Source organism: Pristis pectinata, chromosome 1, assembly GCF_009764475.1.
Source record: "Pristis pectinata isolate sPriPec2 chromosome 1, sPriPec2.1.pri, whole genome shotgun sequence".
NCBI lineage: Eukaryota > Metazoa > Chordata > Chondrichthyes > Rhinopristiformes > Pristidae > Pristis > Pristis pectinata.
This window is the reverse complement of record NC_067405.1, coordinates 25,636,122-25,660,263: the sequence shown is the minus strand read 5'-3', so window position 1 is coordinate 25,660,263 and position 24,142 is coordinate 25,636,122. Positions and strand designations below refer to the sequence as shown.

At 39.1% G+C, this 24,142-nt stretch overlaps 1 protein-coding gene across 1 annotated transcript in view; it reads right to left on the bottom strand.

Annotated features, from left to right (window-relative positions):
- The window catches only part of LOC127583300 (low-density lipoprotein receptor-related protein 1-like), a 1,307,163-nt gene that overhangs the window by 509,934 nt on the left and 773,087 nt on the right, over nt 1-24,142 (bottom strand). The window contains exons 18-20 of the mRNA XM_052039177.1: nt 16,657-16,773; nt 6,047-6,127; nt 829-996 (exon numbers count right to left, since the gene is read on the bottom strand). Of these exons, the coding sequence (XP_051895137.1) occupies nt 829-996; nt 6,047-6,127; nt 16,657-16,773 (366 nt within the window). The remainder of the gene's footprint in view (nt 1-828; nt 997-6,046; nt 6,128-16,656; nt 16,774-24,142) is intronic.

Sequence of the window (24,142 nt, the reverse complement as noted above, 5' to 3'; positions counted from 1 at the left end):
GACATATATATTTGGCTTATTCATTTTGCTGAAACACTGAATTTAAGCACAAACATTGGCATGAGTTCATCATATAAATGTTGGAATTATTATAATTTTGAAATGATGCATTTGTGCGCATTGGTAATTGTACCTTTTCATGTATGCGGTGTTATGGGAGTTGTACTATACAGGGTGAAGGAGGACATAAAATGACATTTTCTAATGGAACAAATATGGTTTGCACTTCCCTGCATTTAATCCAAGCTGGAGGGATATAGCAAAAGCTGATTTCATACAATTTCATACTGCGTACTTAGTGGCTAGAGTGTTCCTAAAAAAGTCTTCATCTCCACTCTTATTTGATGTTTTGCAATCACACTTGAAGTTAAATAGGCAGTTTTACATCTGTGTTATTTATACCCTTGGGCATTTTATAGACCAAGATCCAGCCCCTGTCAATCTTGGTAATTAGTCAAGCATTGGAGCTGATTCTATGTTTCATTGTGTCGATGCCTGTATTAGTACTACAGGATTGTATATTTGCATATGTATCTAGAGTGAGCCAAAGGATTTTTAAAGAAGGAATATGGCACCAATACTTTGATCCTTCACAAAAATATCTTGCAGAATAGCTAGGCATATAAGTTTTGAAAACATTCTATTTGTGTTGCTTTTGTTAACACTTTTTTTTTGCCAGTGCACCTCAAATGAAATGTTGTACAGCAACTTTGGAGAGGAAAGAACATCACTGCATTTGTACTGCAGTGAATATTTTTGCATATTTCAGTCCTTCCCCAGATGTTGCAGCTTTTGAAATATAGAATCCTCACCACTCTGAGCACAAACCTGGTTCAGAACAGTTAGCATTGGTTTCATCGCTGAAATCACCACAGTCATTATCTCCATCGCAGATCCAGTGCTCAGGGACACAACGGCCATTGTTACATTTGAACTGGGCATCAGAACAGGAGGGCGAACAGCCTGCCTCATCACTACCATCCCCACAGTCATCATCTGTAACAAATACAACACAATTAAAATGAGACACCCAGAAAGCCTAAAACAGTTTATAAAAGAGTTTTTCTAAAAAAAATCCCACAGAAGTTTCACAGGTGCCAACACCACTTCCAAACTTATGCAAGTAAATTTAAACATTGTTATAAATGGAGTGTCAGCAAACTGTTTGATTTTAGATGATGCCCTTCTTGCCTGACATTAATGAACATGTGTAATTATTAGCAGTGATTTTACAATCTAGGGTCATTGTGGGATTTCTAACAATATAATGGGTGTCCAGAGTATGAGCAATTAACTCAGCCGAGGTTCATATGTATGATCTCCTGGACTATGTTTCAGTAGAACCCTTGATTATCTAAATCATCAGAGAACTGATACTAATTCCAAGCAGAATCCAAGTGATTAAGGTTTTTTTTCTGCAAGTATCATTTTGTTTTGAAACCATCAATTTGTTTTGGATCAACAGCAAGAAAGGCAGTGGGTATCAGGATGGAGCTGCAATGTAAACTCAATTGAATGCTACAATCAGATTATAAACTTGAAATTGATTCCTTTTATTTGTTACTTTGCTGCACATTTTTGAAAAAGCAAGGGAGAAATCCACCAAAGGCCAGAGAGATGATAGAGTGGGTGATTGTTTCAGTCTGATGAAAAAAAAGCTTGGGTCAGTGCTGATAGGGATAAAATGTTGTGACATATTATTCTGGAGAAATGATTAACTATATCATTTTATAATGAAAGTGCGACAAAAATACCAGTGGTCTGAAAACCAACAATCTGAACAACCTAAAAGTATGAGACAACAGGCCAGGAGATGTGTTGCTCCTGCAACATATGGGACTTTGAGGACATTTTTGTCGAAGGTGTCTATGTCAGCAGTAAAGTCTGTGACTCAAAGAATTTCAGCTCTGTGTTAAGGAGCTGGAGTGAGCTTTAGACATGGTGAGACATCAGGGAAGGAAAAAGTTAACTGGGCATTTTGGTTCAGGAAGCAGCTGCACCTCTTGGAATAAATACTTTCAAACTGACATGTGGTCAAGGACAGGACGCTGCAAACGAATGAGGCAGGTATGGGATCCAAAAGGTTTTACAACAGAAGTATGAGACTGAGGGGAAGATGAGCAAAATGACCAAGGCACCATAGTACAGGAAGGTATTAAAGTTGGGAGAGTGGAAAGGAAAGTGGTTGTAGTAGACAACAATATAGTCAGGGGTATCAACACTGTCCTTTGCATCCAGGAGCAAGAGATTCAAAGGCTATATTATTTACCCTGTGACGGGCTGAAGGACATCTTTTACAGATTGGAAAATAAAATGGGAGGGCAAGGATACCTATGGTCCACGTAGGTACTAATGACATAGGTTGAACTAAGAAAAATGTTCTGCTGATAGTTTGAGCAGTGAGGGACTAAATTAAGAAGCAAACCAACAAAGGTAATAAATGTTGGATTATTGCCTGGGCCATAGGCAATATTTAGGAAGGACAGGCAGAAAGGAAAAGTCGTTGGGGTGGTGTTGCCAGTAAAAAATGAAAACTGAGCAATAGTGAGAAAGTTTATCGGCACAGTAAATCGAGGTGCAGAATCAGTCTGTGTCAAGCCAAGAAGTACCAGAAGGCAGAGAGCATTGATGGGATCTGTCTGTATGCTTCCAAATAATAGCTGTAATTTGAGAGACAGCATCACACAGGAAATTAAAAATGCATGTAAGAAGGGTATTATAATATAAAAAGGTGACTTTAATCGACACGTAGATTGGCCAAACAAGTTTGCAATGAAAATATGGAAGATGACTTGCTGCCAAATGCATAATTTACCCCAGTATGTTGAGGAGCCAGCTAGATGACTGGTGATCCTACTCTGGATATTGTGTAATGAAGTTAATAATCTGGAGACACAAGAGACTGCAGGTGCTGGAATCTGGAGTAAAAAACAAGCTGCTGGAGGAACACAGTAGGACATGTGGCATCTGTGGAGGCAAAGCAATAGTCACTGTTTTGGGTAGAGACCCTGCATTATTCTTGATGCAGGGTCTGGACCCAAAGCGTTGACTAACTCTCTCAGTTTTCAGGAGGCCTTACTAGTTCTATAAGCTGAGAGGGCAACTGGCAAGAAGACATTTATATCCATATCTAATTGTTATTGAAAAAGTAATGGTTAACCACCTTCTTGAAATACAACAGTCCTGCTAGTAAAGGTATTTTCACAGAGTTGTCTGGTGGGTAGTTCCAAGACTTAGACTCAGCAATGGATAAAGGAATAACAATACATTTCCAAGTGAATTTGCTGTGTGGCTTGATTGGAAAGCTTGCTTAGATTAACATTCTTCTTGCATTGCAAGCACTAGAAACTTACTGCTAAAGAATTATGGATTTTTGAACAAAGCTATGGACATAATCAAAGTAAAATTAATGAAAGCCAACCAACCTTTATACATAAATTTCAACCATGAAGCTACCTGGAGTCTTACAAATAGATTTAGCTTACCTAAATAAAAATGTTTCATGATAAAATAAAAAGATATATTGCTTCAAGAAGTGGGCAATTTGGCATCCATTATTTCTTCTTCAATTTGTTAGATTAGAACTAACATGAATCTCAAGACAACTCACTCACCTTAAACCTATTCCTTTGATACCCAAAACTTATATTAAAAAAATCTATCAACCTTGGATTTGAAAATTTCAATTGAATCAGTGTCCATAGCTTTCTAAAAGAAGGAATTATGATCTTTGAATTCATTCTTAAATGGTTTGGTTTTAAGTTTGCACATATTTCCAAAACTATTGATTTCCCTAATTGAAGAAATGGTTTCTCTTTATGTACTCAAAAAACAATCCTTTCTATCATTTGAACTTTTTAATTAAATCCACCCACCGTCTTCTAATCTCAAGTGAATGCCCACCAAGTACTTGTCCTTGCCTGGCAAGGCAAGGATTGATTAGGGATAATCAGCATGTCTTTGTGCGTGAGAAGATCGGCCTTCCAAATTTGATTGAGTTATTTGAAGAAGCAACAAAGAGGATTGACAAGTGCAGGCCAGTAGACGTTATCTACATGGACTTTAGCAAGACTTTTGACAAGGTCCCAAATGGTAGGCTGCTCAGAAGATTAGATCACATGGGGTCCAGGGTGAGGTAGCCAATTGGACACAAAATTGGTTGGCAGGAGTCAGAGGGTGATAGTAGAGAGTTGTTTTTCAGATTGGAGACTTGTGTCTCGTGATTTGCTACAGGGAACCATGCTGTGACCACCGTTATTTGTCATATATATTAACAATTTGGCTGAGAATGTAGATAGTACAGTTGGTAAGTTTGTGGAAGACACCAAAATTAGTGGTATAGTGGAAAGTGAAGGAGGTTATCCAAGTTTGCAGCTGGAATTTAACATGGGCAAGTGTAAGGTGTTGCATTTTGGTAAGTTAAACCAGGGCAAGACTTAAACAGTAAATGGTAGGGCCCTGGAGAGTGTTGCAAAACAGGGAAACCTTGGCGTACAAGTACACAGTTCTCTGAAAGTGGCGACACAGGTAGATAAAGTGGCGCAGACGACGTTTAGCACACTTCCCTTCATCTGTCATGGTGTCGAGTACACGAGTTGGATAAGAGGCTGAGGGGCAACTTTATAAAAATATATGAAATAATGAGGGGCAAAGATGTGGTAATTGTTCACAGTCCTTTTCCCCCAGAGTACAGTACACAGGTTTAATATGAGAGGGGAAAGATTTAAAGGGGACTTGAGGAGCAAGTTTTTCCCACAAGGAGGCTGGTGGGTATGTGGATCAGGCTGCCAGAGAAAGTGGTAGAGGTGGGTACAATTAGAATGCTTAAAAGTTAGCATTAAGAGGAATAAATAGAGTGGACAGCAAGCACCTCTTTCCCAGGGCACCAATGGTCAATACAAGAGGGCATAGCTTTAAAGTAATGGGTAGGAAGTTCAAGGAAGATATCAGAGGAAGGTTTTTTTTACCCGGAGAGTGGTTGGGGCATGGAATGCACTGCTTGGGGTGGTGGTGGAGGCAGGTACATTGGTCAGATTCAAGAGATTACTAGATAAGCATATGGAGGAATTTAAAATAGAGGGATATGTGGGAGGAAGGGGTTAGATAGTCTTAGGTGAGGTTTAAAGGTCGGCACAACATTGTGGGCCGAAGGGCCTGTATTGTGCTGTACTGTTCTATTCTATTCTTAACTGTACAAGTTGTTGGTGAGTCTGCACTTGGAGTACTGTTTGTAGTTCTGGTTGCCCAACTATAAAAAGGATCTCATTAAACTGGAAAGGATGCAGAAATGATTCACAAGAATGTTACCAGGACCGGAGGGCTTGAGTAATAAGAAGAGGCTGGATAAGGTGGTCTTTTTTTCTCTAGATCATAAAAGGCTGAGGGGTAACTTTATAAAAATATATGAAATAATGAGGGGCAAAGATAAGGTGAATGGTCACAGTCCTTTTCCCCCAGAATAGAGTACACAGGTTTAATATGAGAGGGGAAAGATTTAAAGGGGACTTGAGGAGAAAGTTTCTCCCACACAGAGGCTGGTCGGTATGTGGATCAGGCTGCCAGATAAAGTGGTAGAGGCGGGTACAATTAGAATACTTATAAGTCATTTAGACAGGTGCATGAATGGAAAAGGTTTGGAGGGATACGAGCTAAACTCAGGCAAATGGGACGAGCTTAGATAAGCACCTTTGTTGGCATGGATGGATTGGACCGAAGGGCCTGTTTCTATGCTACATAATTCTATGACTCTATATGAAACCCTCAACCTCTTACCAGCTACTATTTGTTACTATGCAGTGATTGGAAAAATATTTTGAAGTGTTGTAACGAAGGTTAAAGTGTAAATTTGTGATTGTACAAAATTTTTTGCATTCCCTCTTAAATTCCCTCTTAAAACACCAGCTTAAATAACAATACCTAACTGACAAAAATATGTACACATAAATTTAGTTTTGAAGAAAAAGATATGGTTCATAAAAATATTTTGTTTTTCAGGATTCCAGTGAATGAAACCGGTGAAGCATCATTGGTAATGCCTTTTTGTTACCTGAGTCACAGCGCCATTTAACTGTGATGCATCTTCCATTATTACAAGTGAACTGTATTAGGGGAGTGCAGGTAGGGAATGCTGTTCAAGAGAAAAACATAAAATTACATTGATGACTTTGTGTATTCTAAACTGAATCATGTATCATTCACAACTTTATCAGTTTCTTAAAATAACCATTATCTTCTTCTATTTCTTGTTTTTGCTTTTTAAAATAACACGTCTTGTCACGACTATTTTTTCTTCAAATATAAGCATGGAAAGCATCAAAATTAAATTTCTGTGGAATGGGAGAACTACAGGATTTTTCTGATTATATAGGAAAGATATTTGAGGCTGAGTTCATTGAAGGGCCTTTGGCTCTGATTGACCTGAAATGTTTACAATCTAAATGTCACATTTTTCTTCCTACGTGATGTAAACAGTTTAATTTTCCTTTCAGCAAAAACTGCCACCATTTAAGCATTTCCAGTAGTTGACGTATTCTGGAAAGAACAAATTTGCATTTGCATCATTTCCTCAGGATGTTCCCAATTTGACAACCTTCCACTTATTTTTTGAACCACAGTCATTTGTTATGTTGGCAGATATGATGGTCAATTTATTGACAGCACAGTCCCGGAGAAAAAAAGAATTAAATGATCTTTTATTTTAGTGATGTTGGTTCAGGACTAAATGTCAGGTAAGGCAATTCATTGCTTTCCTTATAGTGCTCTGGGAGCCCTCAAACAAATTCAATTAGATTGACTGAGGCAATACCAGCAGATCCCCCAAAAGATCCTTCCCAATATCATGAAATTGTTTAAAGCCCACTGGGATAGTTCAACAGGGCTGAGATTTAAAAGGATCACTTTAATTTATCATTAGACTGGATATGTAACCGTTACCAAGTTTTAATAAGTATAAAGAGAAAACGATCTTCAGCCACTTTACAGTGGCTTCAATCACTCTCAAATGTGTAACATAATTAAGCAGTAGCTAGACTTCATACTATCTATTGCCTCACATAGAAAACTTGACACCAATTTTGTTTAGCTGAGCAGAGTTTAATTCTGTTTGACATTCCTTATTTTTTAATTCATTTTGAATAATCAAATACAAATCTCAAACTATGCATAGATTGCACAAAAATATCAGTCCTCATCATGGGTATATTAAAAGCTAGAATACCCATTCACTGCTCATACGTACCACTGTAACATAATGCCAGAACTATACCACCACTGCCAATACAAGAGGGATTAGAAATCTAAACAGAAGTTCCCTCTTTATGCAAAATTAACTTCACCTGAATAAATATCCTTTACTAATAGAAGATATGCTGATGTATGGATTTCTCCATAACATTCAAATTCCTTCTTGCATGAAAAAGTTTCTATTGGCTTCATTGGTGAAAATTTCTGACCAATCAAAATCCAAAACTTATATATCATGGATTAAATGCTGAAAAGACATTTCTCCTCATGAGATAATCTAGAAGTAGCTCCAGAAAAAAAGGGTCACCCATTTAAGATGGAGATCAGGAGGAATTCCTTCTCCCACAGAATAATGAACCTTCAGAATCCTATATCCTTGAGAGTTACAGAGACCAAGTCTGTGAATGTATAGTCTCTATTCAAGGCTGAACTGGCAGAGTGGACTTGAGGGACCTTATTCTTATTCTTAGAACATAGGAAACAAATAATTATCAGATTGGTCAGCACAAACCTACTGGGTTGAGTGCCCTCCTCCTGTATTATATTAATTCTTTGATTCCAATGTTCCATCTAATCCACCATGAAATGTGAGATACAAAGTGTAGAAAATAAAATGACATTAATAAAAAGAGCTTTGATTTTGCTGAGGCAGATGGTCAAATGATTAACCAAAGTTAAGGTCTTCAAAAACACAGATGCTCGGCTCAATATCAAAATCATCAGCATGGATGCTAATGATATGCTGTGAGAAATTCAGACTATTTTCCCAAACATTCACAGTTTGATATGCAGTTGCAGCCGATGGTTCAATTTGGAAATGGGACAATCAACATGTATCAATTAAAAGTTGGCAAGAACTCATTAGCAATCATAACCGTCCATGCTTTGAATGACTGCTAGTCAATTCAGCTCATTAGCTTCATCCAAAAATAAACTTTAAGTAAAGCAAATACATCAAAAATCTCCATGCAATCATCTGATAATCCTATTTCAGATACACAAGGTGTCTCTATCAACCATCTCCAAAAATACATTTATTGGAGAAATCTATTTTTGAAATCTTTAAAGTATAATAGGTTAACAGACTTTCAGCCAAAAGTTATAATAAGACAATTAGAGAACAGCAGCTTGAACTGAAGGTGGATTCTTCATTTCCTGAATAATTTATTCTGACAGACGTGCAGAGAAAATTGAGAATACATTGGATCAAAATTGGATTCACAGGATCCAAACTGACAGTACACTGAAAAGATTAATGGCCAGTGAAGTGGCATTTGCCTTTAGTTAGACGACCATAGAACCATAGAACCATACAGCACAAAACAGGCCCTTCGGCCCAGTCCCTCCCCATTTAATTTCAGTGAAAATGTAATGCCAATGGTTCCCAGAAATGTGATCAGATCAAGGGAAACCACACAGTTTTAGATGAGTGAACAGGTAAAACAGCCAGGTGCCCACTTAACCAATCAAACTGAAGGATTCTTCAATAGGCATACTCCAGTTAAGAATTTTTTTTAAAGATTTTTTTTGTCAATTGCGATACAAAAAGAGAAACAATGAAGAAATAATCATTGGGTCAATGACTATTAAAAAAGAATGGAAAGTAAAAATGAACTTGAATTTTAAATAACACTTCTCAAGAAAATTCCACAACAATTAAAATCTGAAGTCTGAATTAAAACCTTAACTATTTTCAGTCAATGAACAGGAACTAACAATTAGCAGACCATTAAAAGAAACTCTGACAACTAATCCAGACAAGTAAGTATATGCAGACCTTAAATGGCTTTAAAACATTTTTTGTTGCCTCAGTAGTTACCAATTTTAGCTTCCTATGGCAAGTTTAATTTGTATTATTATGCAAGCACAGTACAATGGTGAGATATTGGTTTCATAATGATACCAGTAAAGCACTGCATTTCAGCACCAATTCCTGAACTTCTGCACAATAAACACGTTTTTTATTGGGCAATTGCCCTCACTTGAGGTTGCAGTAGCAGTTCTGCATAAATAACAATGAGCCCTGATTGCTTATTATTTTTCTGGCATTAAATTGAGGCCAAACATTAAAAAAATACTTTGCCACAAATTCCTGTAAGGTGCTTGTAATTCTGGAGGTTTATTCAAAGATCTGTGAATAAAAATATTTAATCAAGAAGATATTTTGTGGGAAACAATTAATGGGAACAATAAATAGAATGGAATCAATTACATGTGTGGCTAAAAAATGAGTCTTGGACAGAAACACAAAATAGCTTGTTATGTGCCCCACCTAATTTTCACTGTCATTGACATTAGCAATTGAAAAGTCTATCCTCAGAATTAATAACTAAGTTAGGTGTTGAGAATAGTTGAATGGTTGATGTGATCTCCATTGCATGTTGCAGTGAAGGACAATCAGTTTGAATACATCAAGGTTATGCTGTCAACTTTTCTGCCCTTTTTATGAGACTCAACCTTTTTTGTTAAATAATCTACCAATCAACAAGTCATATCCAGGAAATGGACCATTTTCACTTGTGTAGCCTCTGCCACATTCACGTGGTGAACTTCTTATTTTAACATTATAATTTTATCTTATTGCTTTTCCTTTCCTGTTTTTTGTTATTGTTTGGCTAGATATACAAATCATTTTGACATCTCTCTTCATAATAATACTTATTGACAAATCAGGACAGATATTTCCTCCTTACAATATTGCTCTTGCAAGCACTGAACACTGGTCTGATCCAGTCTTCAAGGAAGTAGGTTTAGAGGGTCAGTTTTATTGAGACCAGGGTCTGCAGAGATAATGGTCTTATACTTTGAGCTTATTATTCTTTAATACTTTGAACTGATTTATTTAGTTAAACAGTAATAATGTTTCAGAAAATAGTTTTTTGGGAACTGTGTGTATGCAGAATTACAAAATCTATGAGAGCTGCATGAACTGAAGAAGTAAATGTGGCAAAAACTGGTGGAAAATCCAGAGTCCTTGATTTGCCCAAGACCTAATGCTGGGGAAAGAACTCTTTTCAGTTTCTTGGGTATAAAATGACAGCACAAAGGTCCAATTTCCTGCAACAATGCCTCAAATCTGTCCATTTGTGTTTTCACTCAGGTGATGGTCTGGTTTCCATGGTAGCAGGCATGAAAAGGCATTAAATACCTTACCTTTGTTAATTAGGAGCCTACTGGTCCTTGGAAGTTTTCTCTCTGAACTGTTTTCTCTCTCTCTCTAGTCCCCTTTCTGCTTTAACTAGGCCACTGAAGAACATGATTTTTCATTTTGATAGATCTTAATATGCAGCCAGAACAAGCAAGAGAGATCCCTATTGCTCCAAAAAGACAATTATGGGTTGCTGCCTCGCTGTGTCTGCCCATCTTCCAACCCCTTTCTTCTTCCATCACCTTCCCACATAATATATTCAGATAATTGAGTGAAATATCCCTTTAATTTTTAGCAGCTATGCAAGGCAGAAATGAATAAACAGTCATGAATACAGGCACAGATGTTCTGAACTCAAATCTTATTTGTACGAAGGGCTTGACATAATTATGTTAGGATTACTGGGATTAGAATTTGTCAGTTGAGACAATCAATAATGGATTTAATTTCCTTATGAATTCCATTGATTTTGAACGCGTATGTTACAGAATACACTTACAGTTAAATGATCGAATATATTAGTTTCAGCCGTGAAGAAGACTGAATTGAGGGGTAAAATAGACTTACAGATTGCATAAAAACAAAGATTGAAAAAGGCATTTTAAGTCCATTGACTTGCCCATCTCAGGGACAATTTATCTACTCAATCAAATTTGCTCCATTTCCTCAAAGAAGGCTTTTCAACTTTTCTCTTTCAACTCTGAATCAGATCAAACTCTGAATCAAATATTTGATCCTGACAAATACATATAATGTGGAGAATGTTCCTAATTTGCAGCTGCATATATTACATATTTCTATTTATATTACCCTTACTGTGGTCCTATCCATAAGCAGATAATTACTTATAAACATCACTATTTTTTGTTGTGTTACCATTTCATTTGTGAAGCATATTTTCACATTAAAATTAGTATTGGATTAACAAAATTTGGCATATTCACTTGCACCATGGGGAGTTTTGTTTTCCATCTGATTCCAGTTTCAATTTTGATGAATTAGGGTTGCAATAAAAGGAGCTTCCTGAAAATGTTTACTTAATTTTATTGGTTCAATGGGAAGTAGATTGGAGAAACCTCAATCCTATTTCTTAAGTTCTCAGTAAGGACAGTTTCTGGCAGCTTCTCATTTTGTACATTTGGGGGTAAGGGGCTGGTAGTATGAGAGAGGAAATACAGTAGTGACCAAATGGTTAAGTTGCTGGACTGGAAACTCAGAGACTTGCAGTAACAATCTAAAGATCCAAGTTCAAATGTCATCATGGCAGCTGTGAAATTTAAATTCAGTTAATACATTGGAATTTGTAAACACAGCTAGTCATGAGCAATGATGACCAAAGAAATACTGGCTCTGGATCATCATTAAAAGCCCATCTGGTTCCTAATGTTGTTCAGAGGAGAAAATCTGCCTTCTCTATCTGACCTGTTTCATATGTGATTCTAGAACCAGCAATATGGTCAAGTCCTAAATGGCTTAACAAACCCCTCAGTTCAATGGCAATTAAAGATGAGCAATAAACATTGGTCTCATTGAGATGTTGAGAAATGAATAAATGAAAAAAATCTCCCTTCTTTATCCACCTCTCACACCCTCAACCATTTATCTCCAGGCGATCTCATCTAAAGGGTTTGAGAGTCCTCTATTTAATGGTCTGTATTTCATTCATAAGATAGCATCTACAGTAATGAAAACAAAAATAATGTCCCATTAGGTAGCCAAGATGCAATCAACAATGAGGTTTTGACTGACTGCTGAGAATTCCAAGTACCAATTTGTTGCTGACTCTGAAAGACATTCAAAACCTCACAAGCAACTCTATCATCTAAATTGCTCTAGGGCCCAAATAATGCTTCAGGGTTTATCTCCATCTGTGCAAAGACAGATCCTCTCAGCCTGCCTAGCATAACCAGACTATAACATGATTATTCCCATTTCTTTCTCTGAAATGAATTTTTTTTTGCTATTGGGTTTATGTCATCAAAGTGACAATTTAACTCCTAAGAGAACAATAAATCCCACTCACGCTTACCACCTCTAAAATAATAAAGTAACATGAAATCTACTTTTAAAGGTCACAACAAGGTTTCATAAAGGCAAGAATAAATCATGTCTTGTGCAACGAATTTAGTCCTTTTCTACTACCTGATGCCATCTGTAGTAATTCTTATTCATCATATAACATTGAAATATAACACCTGGGAATAGTATTAATAATGCATTTACAATCTACAGGACAAGCACAAAACAAGCAATTGAAATTGTCTGTGGTAATACTTTGTTTGGTTGGGGCAGTTAGTTTGTTGCTTTTTTATCTGTATGTCAGAAAAGGCAATGAAAAAGGACAGCTATAAAAAGGATAACTTAAATGTAGAAACCTATATTGCCATTTAAGTTAGAAAGGAGCTTATGATTTCATGAATCCTTTACAGGAGTTTTGGCTGGAACACAGATTTTACTGGTAACTATAAGCACTATTGCAAAAATGTTTCATCAAACACAAAAATACAAAATTTTTATTAAAATTATTCCCCATATAAATATATCCTGGATCACTTGTGCTGAGAGTCTTTTAAAGTCACGGCAGCACACTGCCATTCAATCCTTTAATTTCCACAGGGTGACTTTTGGAGGCAGAATATGATGCACTGATGTCACTCTGAAACACAGTTAGCCCAATTGATCGGTCATGAAGTTCAAGGCAACTTCATCGTGATTACAAAATGATCTCCACAGCCAATGGAAATGTTTACTTATTGCTAACTATGGTGAAGTCTTCTATTATCTCTGAAAGGTACAATAATTTTTGACAATTTTATTCAGAGATCTGCATTTTATATCTTGAAGAATAATAATGAAGAATATTTAATATGTATTACTTTTGTTAGCTCCAGAATGTTAACTTCCTAATAGAATGCTTACACAATGTGTACATTATAATCTGGATCATGTTGACCACACGTACTGTAATTATTTTACATCAACACCAGTTGATTCTCTATTCCAATTAAAAAAAGGGGAATGAAATAGAGTACAAATTAGGGGTGGGGATGCAGGAAACAGGGGAGGAGAAAACAAAACATCTGTTGATACATCAAGAGAATAGAAATGAACCAACTGAACCATTCCAATCCAAAGTATGCCTGGAATCAGAGCAATTTGTTTAATAAAGCGGAAGAGCCTCCAAATTTCTAAATATCATATTTATGAAAGGACAGATGATTTATTATTAAAAGAAAATGCTTCATTTCACATGAACCCATGAACACTACCTCATTATTCCTCTTTCATATTATTTATTTATTTTTATGACATGGTAATTTTTATGTCTTGCACTGTATTGCTGCCACAAAACAACAAATTTCATGACATATGCCAGTGATAATAAATCTGATTCTAGTTCTGATTCCGATATATAGAACAATAGAACAACACAGCACAATACAGGCCCTTCGGCCCACCATGCTGTGCTGACCTTCTAATCACACCTAAGACTATCTAACCCCTTCCTCCCATATATCCCTCTATTTTAAATTCCTCCATATGCTTATATAACAATCTCTTGAACTTGACCAATGTATTGGCCTCCACCACCACCCCAGGCAGCGCATTCCATGCACCACCCACTCTCTGGGTGAAAGACTTCCCTCTGACATCTTCCTTGAACTTCCCACCCATTATCTTAAAGCCATGCCCTCTTGTATTGAGCATTGGTGCCCTGGGAAAGAGGCACTGGCTGTCCACTCGATCCATTCCTCTTAATATTTTGTATACCTCTATCATGTCTCCTCTCATCCTCCTTCTCTCCAATGAGTAAAGCCTGAGCTCCTTTAGTCTCTCCTCATAATCCATATTCTCTAATCCAGGCAGCATCCTGGTAAATCTCTTCTGCACCCTTTCCAACGCCTCCACATCTTTCCTATAATGAGGCAACCAGAATTGGACACAGTACTCTAAGTGTGGTGTAACCAGAGTAGAGAGAGTTTTGTAGAGCTGCATCATCACTTCACGGCTCTTAAACTCGATCCCACAGTTTATGAAAGCTAACATCCCATAAGCTTTCTTAACTACCCTATCCACCTGTGAGGCAACTTCAGTGATCTGTGGATATGAATCCCCAGATCCCTCTGCTCCTCCACACTACTCAGAATCCTGCCATTAACCTTGTACTCTGCCTTGGAGTTAGTCCTTCCAAAGTGTACCACCTCACACTTCTCCGGATTGAACTCCATCTGCTACTTCTCAGCCCACCTCTGCATCCTATCAATATCCCTCTGTAAGCTTCGACAGCCCTCCACACTATCCACAACACCACCAATCTTTGTGTTGTCTGCAAACTCACTAACCCTTCCTTCCACTCCCTCATCTAAGTCATTAATAAATATCACAAAAAGTAGAGGTCCCAGAACCGATCCCTGTGGGACACCACTAGTCACAGCCCTCCAATCTGAATGCACTCCCTCCACCACAACCCTCTGCTTTCTACAGGCAAGCCAATTCTGTATCCACACGGCCAAGCCTCCCTGGATCCCTTGGCCTCTGACCTTCTGAAGAAGCCTACCATGTGAAACCTTGTCAAACGCCTTACTAAAATCCATGTAGACCACATTTACTGCACTACCCTCATCAATCTTCCTGGTCACCTCCTCAAAGAACCCTATCAGGCTTGTGAAGCAAGATCTTCCCTTCACTAACCCTTTTCCTCCAAAGCTATAAAGTCAGCTAATGTGACATCCAGAATCTGACATTATTGAGAGCTCAAGAAATAGGACAATGTTTCTCATATCAGAGGTTCAGGATTCCCCAAGGGTAGTGAAAGTCTTGGCTCTGCAGTAATTGCTTTAGTTTAAAAGACATCCTTGAATCAATCTGTCAGAGACTGCTCGAAGCACTCTGGGTGCAGTCATGGTTAACTCTCCTGCATTCATTAGTTAGAGTGCTGGTTGGGGATGGGGATGGGACAGGGGTTATAAGAATGGAGCTAAGAAAGGGGCATCAGGGTTTGGTCATGGGACAGGGTGGAATGTTTTGGGGATGTTGCCAAAAAGCAGGCAAAACAAACACCGACACTGGCTGGTAGAGGTAAAGGAAGCTATTGAAGGCAGTTTAACAAGCAGGAAGCTTGTGAGATTGAGGTGAAACACCAACCTTCCCCTGCTCAATGTACTTTTCTACCCCACTGTACCTCAAATTAGGTGAAATAAAGGCTGCCAACTTCATTGGCATTTAATTGGCTGGCTCACTTCATTGAAAAAGATTGACTGTTTGCGCCTTTCCCTGCTTCCATTAAGCCTGGAAGTGGGTGCATTGGAATCTGAGATCAAGTTTGATATGTTTATCATTTGAACAGCTCACCATTTTTAAGGTGTTCAGATTAAGTACAATCCAAAAATTCAGGTGTATAATGTATACTGTGTTTAATGTTACAAAAACTGCTGCTTGTTCTAGGATACATCTCATCATTTCAATGATTCCTTGCAGAGACTGGAAGCAGTGGTCAAATATTGCAGAACCTATATTTGGCAAAGTTGTTTGCAAGGTCTAAAACATGCAACATTGATTGTGCCTTTAATTATCTTTAAATGGGTTGTCAATGTAAACCTGGTATCTCAATGTTATAGAATGTTGTTCATTTCCATTTTTTCCACGATTACTCCTTATGTGCTATCATATAAAAAAGATATTATTTCCAGATTACAAATAGGAATTTCTTCATGAGTTTCAAACTTCAAGTATCTTACTCGCAGACAATCCTTATTAATCTTCTTTATCAGCTCCAGTAATGCCTTTACACCTTGATGAATTAAATTGAGCTACTGGAACAACTATAATGATTTCAGTGCTAATTTTAACCATCTTTTTAGTCATGTTCTTCACACTTCAGTGAAGCACTTATACAATTGAACTCAGGTTAGACTTAATCTTGCAGAAACTATACAGTTATTACTTCAGGCAAGACAGAAGTGATAGCCATCAACATTAGAAATTAGTAGTCTAGCTAAGGACTGCATACCTACTTTTAAATATTAATTTGCTTCTCGTAACCCATCCAGTCATAAGAGCAGTCACCTAATGACCTCGTTCTATTTAATGTGGCTTCTTATACACAACCTAACAGCTAGAGTAAAATAAGCTTGACATTCTCATTGCACCCGGGAACTGGCAGCTAATAATTCATAAGACATTATTCTTGATATAAAATATATTCTAAATGACTACCTACAACACTGCCATGAGCTTATCAATAGATCTTGTGAGGAGTCACTAACCACATGATGCAGTTTCATCAGATCGGTCTCCACAATCATCTTCTAAGTCGCACACCCATGACATTGGGATACAACGTCCACTGGAACAGGAAAACTGACTGGGTTGGCAAGTCTTTCCTGCGACAAAATAACAGCAGCATGAATTAGTAGATGTCAGAAATTAAGATAACTATTATATGGAAGAAACAAAGTTCTGCAGATGCTGGAATCTAGATGATGCTGGAGGAACTCAGCAGGCCAGGCAAGCATCTGTGGAGAAAAGCAGGCGGTAAACATTTCAGGTCAGGACCCTTCTTCAGGACTGAAGATAGGAAAAGGGGAAGCCCAATATATAGGAGGGAAAAGCAGAGCAGTGATAGGTGGACAAAAGAGGGAAGGCAGGGTGGGCACAGAGTGGTGATAGGTAGATGCAGGTAAGAGATAGCGAAAGGCATGTGAGGGGGGTGGTGGGGAGAGCAGATCAATCGGGGGATGGGTCAAAGATAAGGAGAGAAAAAAGGGGGTAGGAAAAAGAGAGATAGGCTAGGAAAAGGAAGAAAAGAAGCATGGTTGGGGGTGGTGGGGAAAGGGTGTGGGGATTATTTAAAGGGGAGCCAAACGGCATGAACATTGAATTCTCCCACTTTAAGTATTCTCCACACCCCTTCCCCACAACCTCCCCCCATCATACTTTCTTCCCTTTCCTAGCCTATTTCTTTCTTTTCTATTTTTTTTGCTTTCCTTACCTTCGACCCATCCCCCGATAGATCTGCTCTCCGCACCTCCCTTGCACCTGCCTATCATTATCTCTTACCTGCATCTACCTATCACCACCTTTTGTATAATTTATGTCTGATTTATGTTTTTTTCTGTGAATGCTGCTTATATAATGCCATGTGCCTGCGATGCTGCTGTAAGTAAGCTTTTCATTGCACCTGTACATACGTGTACTTGTCCAGATGACAATAAACTCACTTTGACTTTTAGTGACACAACATACATGACCTGATTGTGCTATGCTGCATTAAAACAACTGTGTTATGCTATTTTTTTTTCTTCAGTTCGATTTGTTTCCACCCATTACTCAGAAGCAATTGTGTGATATGGTCAGTCACATCCTAACAAAATCAAATTGCTTTTATATTGCAGGGCTAACATGGTGAAATGCCCCATGGTGCTTCACAGGAGTTTTATCAAACAAAATTTGATGTCAAGATCAGAAACTCAGCCAGTCCAAGCAGCATCTGTGGAATGAGAAACCAGTTAATATTTCAGGTCAGGGAGCATTCCTCAGAACTGAAGCATTCTGTTTTTGTTTTAGATTGCAGAATCTGCAGTTTTATTTGCTTTACAAAATTTGACATCAAGCTACTTGAGAAGATTTCAAGTTAAAAGGATCAATGCTTGCTCCAAGGGGAGGATTTAATGCACTGTCATAAAGCAGGAAAGGCAGATGGAAGGTGGAGGAGTTTAGGGAGGGGATTTCAGAGCTTTAGACCTTTACAGTTGAACAGATGGCTGACAATAGTCTAATCCTATCTAATAGTCTATCTAATCTCATAATTTAAGAAATGTTTAAAATAATGATAGGCATAAATAAGATAACAGTCTTTTCCCCAGCGCAGGGAAGTAGGGGGAAAACCAGGGGGCATAGATTTAGGGTGAGAGGGAAAAGATTTATAAGGGACCTGAGGGTCAACTTTTTCATGCTGAGGGTGATGAGTATAAGACAAAGTGGTTGAGGCAGGTACAATAGTATCATTTAAGAAGCACTTGGATAGTGCATGGAGGGGTGGGGCTTAGAGGGATATGGGCTGAACGTAGGAAATTGGGACTAGCTGGTTAGGCACCATAATCGGCATGGACTCGTTGGGCCAAGGGGCCTGTATCCGTGTTGTATTGCTCTATGACTCTTTATGAATCAGTAATGTTTTAGAGGCCAGGATTGGATGAGTGCCATTCACACTGTGAATTCCAAGCCTGGGAGAGATTACAGAGATAGGGGAAGACAAGGATATGGAAGGATTTGAAGATAAGGACAAGACTCTTGTAAATGAAGCATTGCTTAACTAGGTGCTAATGCAGGTCATCAAGCAACAGGATGATGGGCAAGAAGGGTAATATAAGTTTCCAAAGAATAGTAGGTTTGAGATGCTAGGATTGCATTAGCATCATTAAGCCTAGAGCCTTTCAGTGTACGTAGGTAAGGAAAAAGGCAAGCTACGTTACAGAGTTTGCAATAGACGTTTTAATGATGATGTCACGATATAGTTGAAAGACATTTTGATTCAAATGTAACATCAAGGTTATAAACAGTTGAGGAAGATTATTCTTGGGACAGTGAGGAAGTTAGTAACAAAGGAATGATGTTTTCCCAATACTTGGTCATCAGAATTTTGTGCTACTGGATTTCTTGGCCTGACAACTTACAGACTGTGGAATGATGAAGTAAAGTGGTGAAGGTAAGGTTGGGTAAGGTCATAGACCAAAAGAAAACTACACTGTTTGCAGATAATGTTCCTGACGGGTAACATGTAAATGAGATATTATAGACAAAGATAGAAACTAGGGAGACACGACAGCAATTGATACATGAGTGGACAAAAATGACTATCACTGGAGAGATATGAAGTGAAATGACCATTTACTAATAGAAAAGAAAGTGTGGAACATCAATTGACTCATTGAGTTCTTACTGCCAATATTCCCTTTTATGTTACAAAACATTATCAAATATTTGTCCTTTTCTTAAAAATGCCATTAAGCATATTAAACAATTAAACATGTTATTCATATTACTGCTTCAATTCTTTTTCATTTTCCTGTTTAGTTTCTCCATACTTCTCTAAAATATAACGACTTCGTATTTCAACTTCAATACAGAGATGTGAATTACCTTCATTAAACTTTTTGAAAAATTACACAAGGAATGATTAAAATAGTTGCTAGGCAAATTGCAATGTGCCTGGTAAGAATGTTAATTGTTCCTTGTGTAATTTTGAAGAAATAAATTCCTTATAAAGCACCTTAACCCAGTAAAATATCCCAGAGGCTTCAGAGAAACATTAAGGAAAACTTGACTCCAAGCTCATGAAACCTGGTATAGAACCTGGGAACAGTTTCCCAGCGTGGGTGTTGGGGAATTTCAGCAAGCTGCCATGTGAATTCCAGCAGTGGAGAGCACTGACAGAGTCACTGACTGGAATCTGTAGAAGTGTGGGACTTCCCCATGTACTGACATTTCATTGCAGAACTGCTGGCATATACAGGCAAGATTCAGCCCCTTAAAAATAAGATAATTTCCTGCTAACACTTTTTTTGTGGTCCCTAATGTATCACATATGTTTGGCTGTCTCCTGATAGATGACTAACATATCGCTTATGATATGGAAGATAAATTCACCAAATTTGTAATGGTTGCCACTTCAGAAGACTATTTTAACTGGGTGTCTGCACGTGGAATACAAAAACATTGTTTGATTATACAGATAATATTTTCATATCATTCGAGAACATCATCTCTTTTTATGCCCATATGTATGTGCTGCCTGGCTATGTGTGTACAATATTCGGGTTTTATCAGAAATCAGCAGTGCAGAGTTTACATGTGCAAAATTGTTATGCAAGCTGCTTTCTCAGTGCATATCAAGAGCCATCATTTACTCATTTGAATGTCACTTATATGTCAAATTGTCGCACTCTCACCTCCATGTCAAAAGGTTGTGGTTTCAAAATCTGTGCCAATGCTCCATGCTGTATAGAAAGTACATAACAAAGTCTTCATGAGCATGAAGAAAATGTGGAGGTAAAGGGCTTATGAAACTAGGAGCAGCACCAAAAACACATAGACCCCATGGGTATAAAACCAACACAAGGATAAGAGGCTGTTAAACAGACAAAAGACCTGAGAGTTTAAGGACAACACTGAAGAGATGTTACTATATTTCAGGACAATGAGGGAAACATAGGTTCTGTGCATTCAGCAACATCGCAGGAACAGAGGATCCATGAAGTCAGAGGCCAGTGCCAGAGCAGAGGTCTCATGGATTCAGGGACAGTTCTGGAAAAAGAGTTTCCATAGGTTTAAAGCCAGCCATGGTGGTAACTGAAATCAAAACCAATGAACTACTGGTCTGAGAACCAGGAGATACTGATCTTTCGATGGGAAGTTTTTCCACAGAGATTCAAGGGTCTGGGTTAGGCTGGCCAGCCAGCAGATAGGAAACGTGGGGAGACCAAGATGGAGGAAAAAGGCCAAGGAACTAAAAGAGAAAGGAAGAATGAGGGAAAAGAGAAGGGAGTGAGAAAAGAGAGGGAGGGAAATCCCTTCAGGCTGTCCCATCCATGCCCTGCTGTTCCAGAGTCCATCATAACACCCATCCACCAATCAGAGATGGCTGTCAATAGCCACCTTGCACTCTAGCTCAGCCCATTGCTGAACAACCACCACAAAGAGAGAGCACACAGGGATTTGTCAGAGCTGGAGAGCAAGGAGATGACATGGGGAGGTAGTAAGATTGGGGGAGAGAAGGTGCAGAGGGCGGAGAGCAGAGTGTCAGGAAGGGGGAGGAAGGGGAGGATTCCCTGGTGCTTGGAAAGAAGGAGTGGCAGGGTGCGTAACAGAGGCAGGAGTTGTAAGCATTGGGGAGAGGGTGGGTCTGAGGGAAAGTATGAAGGTTAGTGAAGATTAATGGATGCAGAGGGCATGAAACAGAAGAGACTTATGGACAGGGGATATTGGTGAGAGGGGACAAGGACAATTAGGTGAGTGCAGGGAGTACTGCGGAGGTATTAGTAGGCAATAGTAACCTTTGTGTGTGCTTGTGTGCAAGAATGCTGACAGGCAGCTGCATGAGTGCCTGCACACATACGTATACTAATATCCATGAAGCAAAGCCTGGCTTCCAGACATCTTGAAACTTGTTACCACTGAATCAAGAACTAGGACTGATTTGATGAGTATGACCAGAGATCCAAGAGCTTATTAACCATAAGTACAAGTTGTTCTTGGACTAGAAACTCTACCATGCTTTGAGGGATAAGAAGCACCTCTGTGGGCACCTGAAAGTTGAAGCCCAATGGAAGATCCATGACCCAAAAAACAGACGACGGGTAGAAAGAGTATTGGTGGTCCAGCAACTCACTGACAGTCATGATGTATGGGTTGTTCAACACCATCAAGGCTATTTACAGTCCAAACACTCAAGGACCCATCTTGCTGAGAGCTAAAAATAGAAGAGAACTTATGGAGCACCAAGAGGTGGTCCACAAAAAGAAACACTTTGAAAACTCCTTGACTGGGATTGTTCTCTTGACTCTCCTGAGCACTCTTGACTCCAGTCCACAGTAAAGTATTTGGTCTAGCTTTGCCTCCACCTCTGACCAACAAGAAATTCAAAAGGCCATTTGTTAATCAAAAAAAAACAAGGTATCAGGACCAAGTGGCAACCCTGCTGAAATTCTGACACAATGGAGAGGGATTTCAGTCACAAATTCACAACCTCACCCCTGTTGTTTAGGAAGTAGAGGACATGTCAGGATACCTCAGATGATTCACCACAATCATCACCAACTTCAAGAGATAAATCCAATTGTGGTATCTGCAGAAGGGCTTCCAGTTGCCTACCTGTCACAAGAAAATTCAGTGGCAGGGTCCTCCTCAGCTGCCTCCTCCCATTGGCCAAAGAGCTGCTCCCAGAGTCGCAGTGTGCATGCTGTCCATTGAGAGGTGGAACATGTATGATCTTCAATATGCATAAACTCTGGGAGAAATTCATTATAAATGGACTTTTAATGACCTCCCAAAACCCTTTGTCAATCAAAAGGGATTGTAGAACATTCTTTTCAAAGTTGGCTGCCGGCAGAAATTCATCTCCATCTTTCAAATGCTTTATGACTGCAAACATGTGGTCCACCACAGTCCCTTTGAATAGCAGACTGATGTCAACCGAGACCTCATCATCACTCCAACACTGTTCTCAATGTTTCCCTTTGCAATGCTGCACTTCACTTCCAACAAACTTTGTGTTGGAGTGGAGCTACAGAACAACAGGGAAACTGTTTAATCCACAGCACTAGCACTCCAGAACAAGGTTACCCCACACCCCAAAGGGAGGCACAGTAGTACAACAGGCCGTGCTGCTGCCTTAGAGATCCAACGACCAGCATTTCAGCCTGGTGAGACCAGAAATAGATGTCATAGATTTAGGGTGAAAGGTGAAATATTTAAGGGGAATCTGAGGGGGAAATTCTTCACTCTGAGGGTGGTGCGAGTGTGGAATGAGCTGCCAGCAGAAGTGGTGGATGTGGGTTAAATTGTAACATTTAAGAGAAGTTTGAATAGATGCATGGACGAGAGAGGTATGGAGGGCTATGGTCCGGGTGTAGGTAGATGGGACTAGGCAGAAAACCAGGCTGACATGGACCAGATGGGCTGAAGGGCCTGTTTCTGTGCTGTGGTGCTCTGTGACTCAAAAACTCTGGTGCTGTCTGTGCGGAATTTGCATGTTTTCCTTATTTGTATTCCCTATGTGCATTTCTCTTGGGTGCTCCAGTTTCCGTCCACATCCAAAAACATGCTGACTGGTAGGTTCAATGCCCACTGTAAATTACCTTGGTGTAGTGGGTGGTAGGAGAATCAGAAGGGAGTTGATGACAAGTGAGAGAAAATTAGTTGCAGGAAAAGGGATTGATGGGAATACTCCAAAAGCAATTATTGACTCGATGGGCCAAATGGCTTCTTTCTATTCATAAAGAGATATGAAGCAGGAAAACATCAGACACTGACCTGAAGTACACAAATGGCATTCGTGTGTGGCATGTGTGGAGCTCCAAGCAGCTGAGAGAATGGGCTTTATACTTAACATCTAGATAAAATCCTCTGCTATCCTACCCAGACATAAAACACTGCCTTCCTACAATAAAGAACACAACAAGACTCTGGGAAATATGGACCACTTCCAATATCTTGGGTACCTCCTCTCAGGAAGGCAGATGTCAGTGACAAAATTCACTGTTGTTTTCATTCAATCAGCACAGCTTCTTTGCAAGCTGAGGAAAAGACTGAAGATCAAGGACATCAATCTCAGCAAAGAGCTCATGTTCCACCTGGCGACGGTCATCACTGCCCTCCTGTGTACTTATGAGTCAAAGTCAACCTCAAAGCCCTGGAGAAACATCATTAACGTTGTCTCTGCAACATGCTTTCAATCAACTGGGAGGATAAGTGAACCATGTCAGCATCTTCTCCCAGATCTCCCAGAGTTGGCCGAGTATAATCAGAAGCACTGATTATACTCAGCCAACTCTGATGAAGCAGGCCACATTGACTGTTGTCAAGTAGAACATGGCTCAAATGGAGTCAATAGGAATCAGTGGGAAAACGCTTCACTGATTGGAATCATACCTAGCACAAAGGAAGATGGTCGTGGTGGTTGGAGGTCAATCATCTTAGCCACAAGATATCTCTGCAGGAGTTTCTCATGGTCGTGTCTCAGGCTCAGCCGTC